At 47.2% G+C, this 11850-nt stretch overlaps 1 protein-coding gene across 3 annotated transcripts in view; it reads right to left on the minus strand.

Moving 5' to 3' along the window:
* Nucleotides 1-2476: 2476 nt before the first annotated feature.
* AMFR (autocrine motility factor receptor) overlaps nucleotides 2477-11850 on the minus strand; it is a 53912-nt gene continuing 44538 nt past the window's right edge. For 2 of the 3 annotated variants that reach the window (XM_032283909.1, XM_032283910.1), the window contains exons 11-14: nucleotides 10094-10228; nucleotides 8339-8422; nucleotides 4891-5075; nucleotides 2477-4037 (exon numbers count right to left, since the gene is read on the minus strand). In XM_032283909.1, the coding sequence (XP_032139800.1) occupies nucleotides 3890-4037; nucleotides 4891-5075; nucleotides 8339-8422; nucleotides 10094-10228 (552 nt within the window). In that variant the 3' untranslated portion in view covers nucleotides 2477-3889. The remainder of the gene's footprint in view (nucleotides 4038-4890; nucleotides 5076-8338; nucleotides 8423-10093; nucleotides 10229-11850) is intronic. The other variant, XM_032283911.1, reaches the window with a different exon arrangement.

Genomic DNA, 11850 nt, shown 5'->3' on the forward strand with positions numbered 1-11850 from the left:
ATTGGAAAAAGCTAGTTTTATAACCAAATCAAATAGGAGACTTACTTCCAATGGCACCTAAAAAGCTTCTAAAAGAAATTCTGAGAAAATTGCCTCTATTTAGGAGGTAAACAAAAAGATATCCATCATTGCTACCTCTGGAAACCCTGCAGGTCTTTGATCTCCGCCCTGAAACTCATACTGAGAAAGTCCCAGAGCCGCTGTGAACCTCTTCTGGCTCTCGTGGCTGCCAATTTCCGAACCGTTTTTCACCCAGTTAGACCACTCAATGAAGACAGGGCTTCAAGAAGCACCTTTGTTGCCTAGCTGGCAGTTGCTTAGGGCAATAAGGTAATTAAAAGAGTAATTGTCTGAAGGGGGGAAATGAACACAAAACTACCCATCGAGATTATAAAAATGCAGATCCAACACATTTGTTTTTCTAAACCAGGACTAATGACTGACCCTGATGTTGGAATGTTAACATCCAGAGAACGTAACGTTTTGGCTGAGATCAGATCTGAAATCAGTTAAAATGCTCAAACTGCCTGCTTTGGATCCCCTGCAAGATTAAAAAAAAACCAAAGAAACAACAGTGGCACTTTCACTGCTACAGCCGATTCCATTCCCAGAGAATCAGTCCCTTTTGGTTTGATATTTGCGTGACTTTCGATGTTTGGGGATAAGGCTTTGCCACTTGGGAGAGTATCTTTGGCTAAAAAGACTCAAAATCAAGAAATATCAGCCGTTTGTCCCACCTAAAATCAGGTAATAAGAGGCTTGAAAGGCTTTTTTTTAAAAGAGCTCTACAGTTAGAAGTCAGCCTATTAATTAAAAGCCAATATTCAAGATATATGTTTACCTTGGTAAGGACTTCCTACTTTTTCTCTTTTGGGATCCTGTTTTTGGCATTATTTTCTAGTCAACTGGAACCCCCTCTTTAAAAATAAATACGTGTTTGTTCTCTCTGCGCGCTTCGTTTCCTAAGCATCCTCCCGCTTACTTCCCCTCCTCCGTCCCCTTTCTTCCTCTTTGCCATCTTGGGTACCACATGAAAAGATCTAGAGGGGACCTCTAATGACTCAGAGCCCTAAGGAAAACAGAAAAAGCACCACAGACCCCTCTTTTGGGGAGAAACCTGTTTTTCTCCCACAGGACCCCAAGAGTTGCAGACAGATTCCTCTCAACTCTGCCCTCTTTTGGATTTCGTGACTGGATCTCCTTGGCCGCAGAGACTGCTCTGTCCCACACTATGAGGGCCTGACCTTGTGTGTAATGGCTGCCAGAGGCGGCTCACCTCAGTTGTTGACAGTAAATGATTCCACCTAAAGGCTCCCCAGTGATTCTAACATCAGCCAGGCTGGAGCCACGTCTAACCTAACAGAAAAGCAGCAGCCCTGCGAGGCGGAGGCCCAGATGCTAGAGGGCCTTTGAGGGCAGGCGGGCGGGCACTGCTCTTTGCCAAGGCTTGTCGGCAAGGCCGTGGCTTCCTTTTCCATGTGTGTCCTGCTCCAGCAGAACTGAAAGCCACCACAGAGAGGATCAAGTCTGCTGCCTACAGATAAAAGAGCCCTTTGTCTACTTAGCCCAAGAGGCCGCCTGGGCACCTGGATTCACATCAACACAAGTGAAAGAGCCATATGCTCCATCATCCTCTATGGTACATAAAAGCCTCACAATTCAAAACAAAACAAAAACTCAAGAGCACCCAGGAGGTCAACAAAACAGGGCCACTAAGAAAATGGAGGGGGCAACACAGCCTCATTCCCAAAGAGCCCACAGAGGCCAGGGGAAGTTCAACCACCATCCACCAGAGAACCTGGCCACGCCTTGTGCTGAGCTTACAAACCTGGATCCACAGCCCAGCCTGAGCGTTGCTTCTCCAGGCACTGGGCGTGAAGGCCATCTGCCTGACCCTGCAGCCATCCAGGGCAGTGAAACGGGTCCTGGGAGGAGAGGCCCACCGTCATAACTGCCCTCAGCACCTGAGGCACCTGGATGCCCCCAGAAAGTGGCGAAACCCTCAAGGGTCCAGGTGTGAAATGGATCGGCGGACTGAGGACTTGGCTTTTTGGGTCATTACAAGCTCCTTAAGCTCCTGCAGCGAACAGTGTGGTATGGCTGTTTTACGTGTCAAGACCCTCTAAAATCGATCTAAACAACTGTTTCTTTTCACACATCAGAAACAGGCAAACACATGGAATTAGTAGCATTTATAATGGGGGCAACGTGTAAAGTATAACATAACTCCAGGAGAGTAAAAGAATCTTTTGCTACCCACTTACCTGAAAAAAAAAAAACATATAAATACAAGGGAAAGAAAAATGCAGTTCTGCCCTCTCCAAATATATTACTAGGAAAAATAAAAGTTCTCAATTCAAAATGATGGAAAAAACCCTCCAACCAAAATAGTGCTCACAAAATCCAAATCAAAATGAGATTTAATGGCACTTCTGGAAAAAGCTGCCTTAGCTTCCAGCCACACACAGCACACTAGTAGAGTTTGCTTTTTATTATTATTATTGTTTTACAATAAAAACAAATAGCTATGCTCTCAGCAAAACAAATTGTTTTTTTTAAAAATCAGAGAAATTTACTAACAGCATTTCAAGGTAAGGCTTTTGAAAGATTTATTGAAATAAATTATCTTTGCCTAAAAATGTACCTATCACCTTTTTCAATTACTTTTCAACATTCTAAAAACTTTCAGTTATGTAAAATACATTTAACTTTGCCAATAATTATGGATAATACTGGATTCTTCCCAAAAGGACTACCACAAAACAAATCTTTCAAACAGTTAAAAAAAAAAAAAAAAAAAAGGTAATCCAATGGCCATAAAACTGAAGTCTGTAACCTACGACTGCACGGTTCAAATCCTTAAAGTTAAACAAATTTGAAGAGATTTGGGACCTGGGTCTGCTCCAAGGCCATATAGGTTCACACCTTACCGTCTCTGTTGAATTAAACCAGGAAGAACACAGCTATGAAAACGTAGCGCTCCCGGGGTAAAAGATACAAAAGTTATCTTTTATTTCTTCAGTAAGGCCCTTCAAGGTTTACTCTCCCATCTGGCAAGGCCCACATCTTGTTCAAGGACCAAACCCACAGGCTTCGGCATTGCCTAATTTACTTGACCAATAAATGAAAACCATAAACCAAAGCTTGCTGCTTAACACTCCCCAGGTCCACAGGGGACAAGGAAATGCTGGGAGGGGAGGGAACCCATGGCACGTACTCATGAGAGGCAGGAGCACCAGAGTCACGGAAATCAAGCTGGCTTTGGATTAGGGTCTCAGAAAGTCAGTCCCGGATGTAGTGGGACAGAAACGGGTGATTCTGTCACACCTACAGCCCTGGGCTTCCCCCGCTCTGCCTCAGGTATTGAACCAAGATTTCCTATTCCAAGTTGCCCTGCTGGCTCAGGGGTCCAGGAGCCCATGGGTCTGGCCTCTGGCACAGTCTGCACGCTTCCACAAGGACAGCAGTTTGCTAACAGATGTTACCCCATGATGTGGGGGCGGGCTCACACTGGGCGTCTCCCCCACACTCTTCCCGCTGGATGTGGCGCTCAGGACACCTGCATTTGTGGGATGTATGCATGAGGCAGGAGTTGAAGCTGCCTGCAGGCAGGCGACTGCTCACTGCCTCCTGCTCGTCCCCCACCCCAGGCAGTCCAGTCAACACCAGAAGAGATCATGGCTAGAGTGAAAATCTGCAGTGTTTCTAAGGGGAAGAAAATGTCACATAGAAAGTATTACAAAGAAGGATTAAATCTGTCAGCTGTCCAAACACTATAAGACCACATGCTTTATACAGCGGCAATGCAGTCAAGCCCGCTTCTCCACGCGGCGAGCAGAACTGGGACAGGCCTCCTCCGCAGGAGGCGGCTGAGGGAGGCAAGGGAGCGCTAGGAGGTCTGCTGCTTCTGAAGCCTCCGTTCTGCAGCGGCAGCCAGCATCCTTCGACGCAGGGTCACGGGGTCGGAGGACGCACCTTCTGAGGCGAGGAAGCTCTCTGAGGCTACATCATCTTCAGAACTTTTGTTCAAGAAACGCCTAGAAAAAACAGAAGAGTTTTTTTCTCTCACATGGGAGAGACAGGAACTGTGGAACACATCCAGAAGGCTGATTTCACAACTCCCCATGTCTAGGCACCTTCATGAAGCTGTCACTCAGCACCACCCATGACAAAGACATCCAGCCCCCAACAGATGGGCGCAAGTTCTCTCTGCACCAGGGAGGAACCTTCCAGTGCTGTTCCACGCTGCCTCTTCCTGCCCGTCCCCTCCACCCACAGGCGCAGCACAGAACCCCCACAATGACAGGGTCCACCAGGGCCCAAACCCACTGGATGAACGCAGTGCTAGCCCTGTCCTCAAGAGCTGGGACAAAACCCCTCTATCCACAAGATGCACCTGCTGCAGCTGCCACTAGCCATGGGGGTGTCACACACAGATGCACCGTGTGTGTTCACAACGCTCAGCTGAAAAGCAGAGTGGTCAAGAGGAAGGGCCTGGGAGGAGATGCCAGGGCCCGGCCAGTGCTAACCTCTCCAGCCTCTATGTCAGCCAAATGGGTTAACAGTGCTCCCTCTTGGAGCTGGTACAATAATTCACATAAAGGACTTAGAACAGGTTGGCACACAAGTGCTCTCTTGGCAAGCGTGGCCAAAGGGGTCCAGGGGAGATGACCAGTGACACCAGCATCAGAGGTGTAGACCAGTTGGGCCCAGTGTTATCAGATGCTCTGGTTTTTCAAGAGAGGCTCGAAATCTGAGTTTGGGGGTGGCATGTAATGGCTTTTCACTGTTGGCGTCTGTTTAAAAAGAGAAGACATGGGCCTGACAACGGCCTTTAGCCACTGGTTTTTGACCTGGATTATGCCAAGCGTGGCTGGAGAAGCGACTCACTTGCGAGCCTGCTGGAGGAGCTCATCCTTACGCTGCACCAGCATGCGCTGTCTCTCATCAGCAGACTTGGAGAAGCGGCTCCCACGGGCCTCGAAGTCTTCCACCTCACTGGGCTCCATTTCTACCTCACCAAAGTCCAGTGTCTCCTCCAGGTGAGGATTGAGGTCCAGCGGCACACGCTCGGTCTGGACACAGGGGAGGAAGCAAAGAGGTAGCTGTGAACACAGGCCTCCCTCCTAAGCAGGTTCCCTGCCTACAGGGCACCCCAGACAAGGTTGTTCTGGATTTAAAGGGTGGGCTGCTGCCAAGCAGGGAGGCAGGAAATAGGAACCATAAGCTACCGGTAACGGAGCAGGCCTGCTGCCTACGGCTTGAGTAGCACCAAGAACAAGACCTGACTCACAGAATGTTCCACATCAGAGGGCTCAGTAAACGATTACCAGCATGAAGAACATAAGCACCTTCAAGCTGCACTCTCAGAATATGCTACCAACACGTCAACTGTGAGTTTACATCACAGGGAATTTTCTGTTCACTTCTACTAATTGCTCAAAAATGTAAAACAGTCTTATCAAATCTTCTGCACAAATTTTATAACCTCAATTGACTCTGAAAACAGAGGTAAAAACAATAAATGCTAAGCAGCTATTTATTTATTTTCTTTATAGACAGGGTCTCACTCTGTCACCCAGGCTGGGAAGCAGTGGCGCAATCTCGGCTCACCGCGGCCTCAACCTCCCCAGGCTCAGGTGATCCTACCACCTTAGCTTCCCAAGTAGCTGGGACTATAAGCTCATGCCACAACACCTGGCTAATTTTTGTATTTTTTGTAGAGGCAGGGTTTTGCTATGTTACCCAGGCTGGTCTTAAACTCCTAGGCTCAAGCGATCTACCTACCTCAGCCTCCTAAAGTGCTGGGACAACAGGTGAGAGTCACTGTGCCCAGCCCTAAGTATCTAAGAGACAGGATGGATTATATGGTTCCTTGGCTTTGGCTGAAGCTCCAAAGTCCACGACAATGCCCAGGCACCCCTGTGTCCTAGCAGATGCCCGACCATCTGTGCTGCTCATGCTCCCAGATGCAGACCTGGGCTAGCCAGGGTCAGCCCATTGCCCGCTTCTAGGCTGTGACAGGGTGGAGGTGGGTACAGCTGAGGTGCAGGCTGTTTTACTTCAGAGTTCCCGCCAGACCCACCCTCACTTCTTCCTGCCTTCAGCTCAAAAGGGAACTTCAAGAGAACCACTCGTATCTCCTAGAGTCAGGGAACGGGGGAACTGGTGGCTGCATACACCTGAGAAATCTACCGAAAGAAACTGGGAGTAGTCAATAAAAAAACAGGGCAGCGGGGAGCTGTGATGGCAACACTTTTGCCTTCCACTGACTCCAGTTAACACTGTGTGTCCTGGAGCTTGGACGGGGCTCCTGCTCGAGGGAACCAGCCTAAGGTTGTTAAAAACAACTCTGCCCAAAAGGACCACTTGGAGAGATGATGAGACACCCATGAAGGTGGGAGTGGTCATCAACAGCCAACCTAGGGTCAAAGGAAGTATATTTGAGGTTTCTGGGGCCAGATGGGGCACAACATCTACATATATATACACACACACACAGGCTGGGGTCTCACTGTCCTGTCCTAACCCTCTCCTCTAAGCCTGAGCCTAGAGCAGGTTAGAAGGAATGGTGAGGGTGGGCGCGGTGGCTCACACCTGTAATCCCAACACTTTGGGAGGCTGAAGCGGGCGCATCACAAGGTCAAGAGATCAAGACTATCCTGGCCAACATGGTAAAACAAAAATTAGCTGTTTTTACTAAAAATACAAAAATTAGCTGGATGTGGTGGTGCGTGCCTGTAGTCCCAGCTACTCGGAAGGCTGAGGCAGGAGAATTACTTGAACCCTGGAGGTGGAGACTGGAGTGAGCAGAGATCATGCCACTGCACTCCAACCTGAACAGAGCGAGACCCTGTCAAGAAAGAAAGAAAGAAAAGAAAGAAGGAAAGAAAAGAAAGAAAGGAAGAACGGTAAGTGAGGGGGCAAGGAGACGTTGGAAAGACAGGAGCAGCCCACCACAGCCCCTGCTCTGTGTAGCTGCAAGCCTGACTATTACCAGTGTGAGCGGGGGCAGGGCAGAGACCAGCATGGAGGGCGAGTGGAGCTGACAAGCTTACTGGGCTACACTGAAGTTTCTGTTAACTGATTGTATTCAAGGACTTGTTATTTCTTCACAAATGACCAAAAATGTTGCACAGCAAGATTCCTTGTGAAACATATACTTTCTAAAATATATATATATTTTAGAAATCTTCATGCTAACTCTAGAAGCAGAGGTGGAAAAATCCGGAGACTGAATGTGCTGTACCCACAGATGCCCCCAAGCCCATCTGGTGTCCCTATCTCAGCTTCGCCAGCTATCCAAAAACTGGAAATGCAGACATGGACCCCTTCCTTAGAAGCCATACACCATTTCACAAATGACGCATAATCCAATTACAGATGTGGATATGAAAATCTTAACCCAGCAACAGATTTGAAGAAATCCTAGTAGCTTTTACTGTTTGCTATTTGTAGAGAAAAACACAAGAGGTGAAAGCTTGTGTCACTTACCAGTGCTTCTAGAAGAGACCTTTTGCACCCTGGTAAGGAAGGCAGCAGCACCCTAGACCCAAGCCCACATGCAGGAAAGCCCCTCACAGCACAAACACAGAAATGCAAAGGCGGGGTTGTCCAATTTTTATTTGTGGTTGCACAAGAAAGTGCTCTGACATGGTAAAACTAAGGAAGTGAATGGGATCACAGAAGAGGAGTGGGAACTAGGGACGCAGGTGAAGGGCGGAGGGCATGGGCGAGGGAGGGTGGTGCCTCGGCCCTGCTGCTTGGGGTTAGGGTGGCCACCTCGAGGCACCCAAAGTGGATCACCAGACAGATCTGGTTCTCAAGAAAGCCATGCTTCCCCCAGCCCCAGCCAGCTCAGGCAGTTTGTTTTGCAAAATGCATGAAGTATCTGGAAATCCTGAGTTGGACAGGTGAGGTGCAGGGGAGGGCATCTCGATGGCCTCAGCTCCTGGAGAGCTTGCCCTAGGCCATCCCCATCTGGGTTTAGATGGGTCCAGGCACCCTCCCAGTCCCGAGCCCAGCTTCTTTCTGCCCTTCCACGGGCTCTCACCCAGGCTCAAGGTCGCAGGGCTGGCCCAGGGAAGCACGGCCCCTTTCTCCTCCAGCACATGAGGGCAATACCCAGGGAGTGGCTGCCAGCCCTGGGTGGAAACACGGGCCACACCACGGATACAGCCTGATTTGCTGCCCTTCATCTTTGGGGCAGATACAGCACAGTTTCTTTTGTACTCTTGTCCTCAGCCTCACAGGCATCAGGACTGAGGAAGACCACTGCCAGGACCACATTCCCCTCCACAGTTCCAGGAACTCACCCTTGCTAGAGTGCGGGTCTTACCTGAGCAGAAGTTTCTCCCTCTTCCTGGTCACTGCTTGGCCTTTCCACGGGACTGTTCAATGCAGGTCTGATACTATCGGACCGCTGGAAGAGAAAAAGCACCACACAGTCCACAGTCACTCAGAAATCAGATCAGACTCAGGGAAACCCTGGAGGGCAGAGGGAGCTGTGGTACCCAACCCAGCCTGTAACCTGAAGGAAGTCTACAGCATCACAGAAATTAAATTGCCTTAAAGATGAAAAGCAAGACAAAGGAGGCTGGGGCCTAACCTAGAATTCCACGTCTGAGAGTCAGTGAGAGTCAACCGGCCCCACATTTAGTTTCCTCTTGAGTAACAGTAACGAGACAACGAAAACAATGATAACGGCAGATAACACTGACTGAACACCTAACTTCACACATGGCACCACGGAAACCCGGGACGTGACTATTGATCTTCACATCCTGTGAAACAGGTGCTGCTGTTACTCTCCTTCTAGCCAGTTTAGGATCTACACAATGCTGCAGACACTCTGGGGACCGGCCAGCACCCCTCAGGTCTCGCTGCCTCAGTGCTTGCTGGCTGGCTGGTGTCTGTATTTCATTGCCTGAGGACTTTCTCTGGCTACATGAGGTAATTCAGCCACTCCAGAGGCAGCCCTCAACCAGTGAGGAAGGGAATAACTCTAGGAACACCCTAGCTCCTCATCTCCCGCGAGGCATATGTTCTACGCTGTATCCCAGAGGCACCAAATGGGAAGGAGCTTCAGTCACCCATGGTGGTAACTTGCTTGATAACAAACCCATTACTGGCCACTCTCCTTTCCCCAGGTCATGTCCCTACCCATAACCTGTGATTCCTGTGGCCACTTCCCAAATTTAACTACGTGCATTCAAATCCTTGTCCCAGGGTCTGCTTCTGGGGAAATCCACAGTCAAAGCCAGGTCAAATAGCTGAGAACCGGGAATCACATCTAATATGTCCGCCCATGTGACTAAGTCTGTGCTCTTTCCCGCTTCAGAGAGTTTCAGGTTTTAGAATTTTATTAATAGATTCCCACATATTTTTACATACTAAAACAATAATTTGGGGTAGATTATTCCCTGGTCATAAACAAATTCTGTGGTCCTGCCAGAAGGCTCATATATATTAATACTTCTTGTACCCATCAAAGTGGAGATCTGACCTTTTTAAAAACCAAAAATACCACTTCAGATAGATGAATGGTAGCTAGTAGAACACCACACCAGTGTGCAAAGCCAACTAGGGACAGATGGCACTAGCTCCTGGAGCAGGGTGTTGGCAAACTACAGCCTGAAGGCCCAGTTCACTACTCTAATTATGTTTGTAAATAAAGTTTTATTGGAACACAGTCTTGCTCATTTACTTAAATACTATCCATGGCTGCTGTACTACTATGACAACAGAGCTGAGAAGCAACAAAGATTATGGGGCCTAAAATATTTATTATCTGCCCTTCAAAGAAAAAAAGTGTCAGTCTTTGTCCAATAGGAACTAATACTATGACTTCCTAGACTGGCAAGGGCAGGCTGGTTTAGAGCGCATGTCTGAACAAAAAGTTACTCAAATACTCACCTTATCTTCAGTGAGTCTGTTCTCAGTTATTAATTAGGGAAAGTGAGGGAGTTTGCAGAAACCCTTCACTAAGTCATAAATAATATTCAGCTGTTAAGTAACTAAAACAGTTAACCTAGAGTATTCAATCTTTGTGAAGACAGAATCCATTTGTCATGCTTTAAAATCCCTGTTTTACCTGTGTAGGAAAAGGTACTTGGATCCGTCCTTCTAAAATGTTGTCTGTTGTTATTTCCACTGAGCGTGTCAGCTGGAGGTCCTGCAGCACTAGATGGTATGGAACCTGGGGAAACATCTCTTGAATCTGATGAGCCTACAGGAATACAAATAGAGTCCACAGAAACGTTCACTGGCAATAGCTGCTGACTGAAGTCACAGTGTATGGCAGGCTTTGGGCAGAGAATGCGACGTCATGCCCTGAAAACACAGGTAAGTGAGCCGCCCTTATTCGGCAGGTCACATTCACACTGCAGTTCCTTTAGTATTTTTCCAGGAAGCCAAACAAGCAACTGTGGGCAGCATCAATTTCAACATAAGAAGAGTACAGAAAACCAACTGGATCCCAAGAGAACCTCGACTAGAATATTCTAGTTTTAAAAAGTGTTTATCTTAACTACCATTCAAACCAGCAATCCCACTACTGACTATATATCCAAAGGGAAAGGAATCATTATATAAAAAACATACCTGCGCTCACATGTTTATTGCAGCACTATTCACAGTAGCAAAAATATGAAATTAACCTAAGCATCCTTCAACACCAGATTCGATAAAGAAAATGAGGCACATATATACCATGGAATATTACTCAGCCACAAAAAAAAAAGAAAAAAGAAAAAATCATATCTTTTGCAGCAACATGGATGGAACTGGAGGCTATTATTCTCAGTGAAATAACTGAGGAACAGAAAGTCAAATACTGCAGGTTCTTATAAGCGGGAGCTCAACAATGAGTGTGCATGGCCATCCAGAGTGGAATAACAGACACTGTACTATGAAAGGTGGGAGGTTGGGGGGGGTGAGGGTTGGAAAAATGCCTGTTGGGTACAATGTTTACTCTTCAGATGATGGTAACACTAAACACCCAGACTTCACCACTATGCAATATCCGCATGTAAGAAACCTGCACTTGCAACCTGTAAATACATAAAAATCAATGTTTTAAAAGTATTCATTTTCTTTCTGTTTTCTTGGTTTTTGAAACGGAGTCTCACTCTGTCGCCAGGCTGGAGTACAGTGGCACAGCCTTGGTTCACTGCAACCTCCCAACTCCCTGGTTCAAGTGATTCTCCTGCCTCAGCCTCCCAAGTAGTTAGGATTACAGGAAAACGACACCACGCTCAACTAATTTTTGTATTTTTAGTAGAGACAGAGTTTCACAGTGTTGGCCAGGATGGTCTCGATCTCCTAACCTCATGATCTGCCCACTTCAGCCTCCCAAAGTGCTGGGATTACAGGTGTGAAACACCATACCCGGCCCAAAAGCATTCTTTTCGAGCTCAAAATATCTTGGGTATAAAAATATGTTTTCCTTAAAGATACAATCCTAAAAGGAACAAATACATTATGTTAAGTAAAAGAGGTCTAACTCAAAAGCCAGGTGTATGATTCCATTTATATGGCATCTGGAAACAGGCACAATTATAGGGAAAGAAAAGTGATAAGTAGTTGCCAGGGGCTGAGGGTCGGGGAAGGATGGGGCTATAAAAGGATGCAGTGGAGTTCTGGAGGGTGGGGATGGAACGGTTCCCATCTTGATTATGGTGACAGATACACAATTACGTGTTGAACTGGATACTAAAAAGGGTAAATTTACTCTATTTCAATTATATCTCAATGGTAAAAAAGAGATTATAGAGAATGCAAATTCCTTACATGGCCCTGGAGCTGCAGTTTTCAAATCTGAAGTATACTCTAGAGGCATCTCAGAGCTTA

This window comes from Sapajus apella, unplaced genomic scaffold, assembly GCF_009761245.1.
Source record: "Sapajus apella isolate SASKATOON/1434 unplaced genomic scaffold, GSC_monkey_1.0 scaffold15, whole genome shotgun sequence".
In the NCBI taxonomy this organism is placed as follows: Eukaryota; Metazoa; Chordata; class Mammalia; order Primates; family Cebidae; genus Sapajus; species Sapajus apella.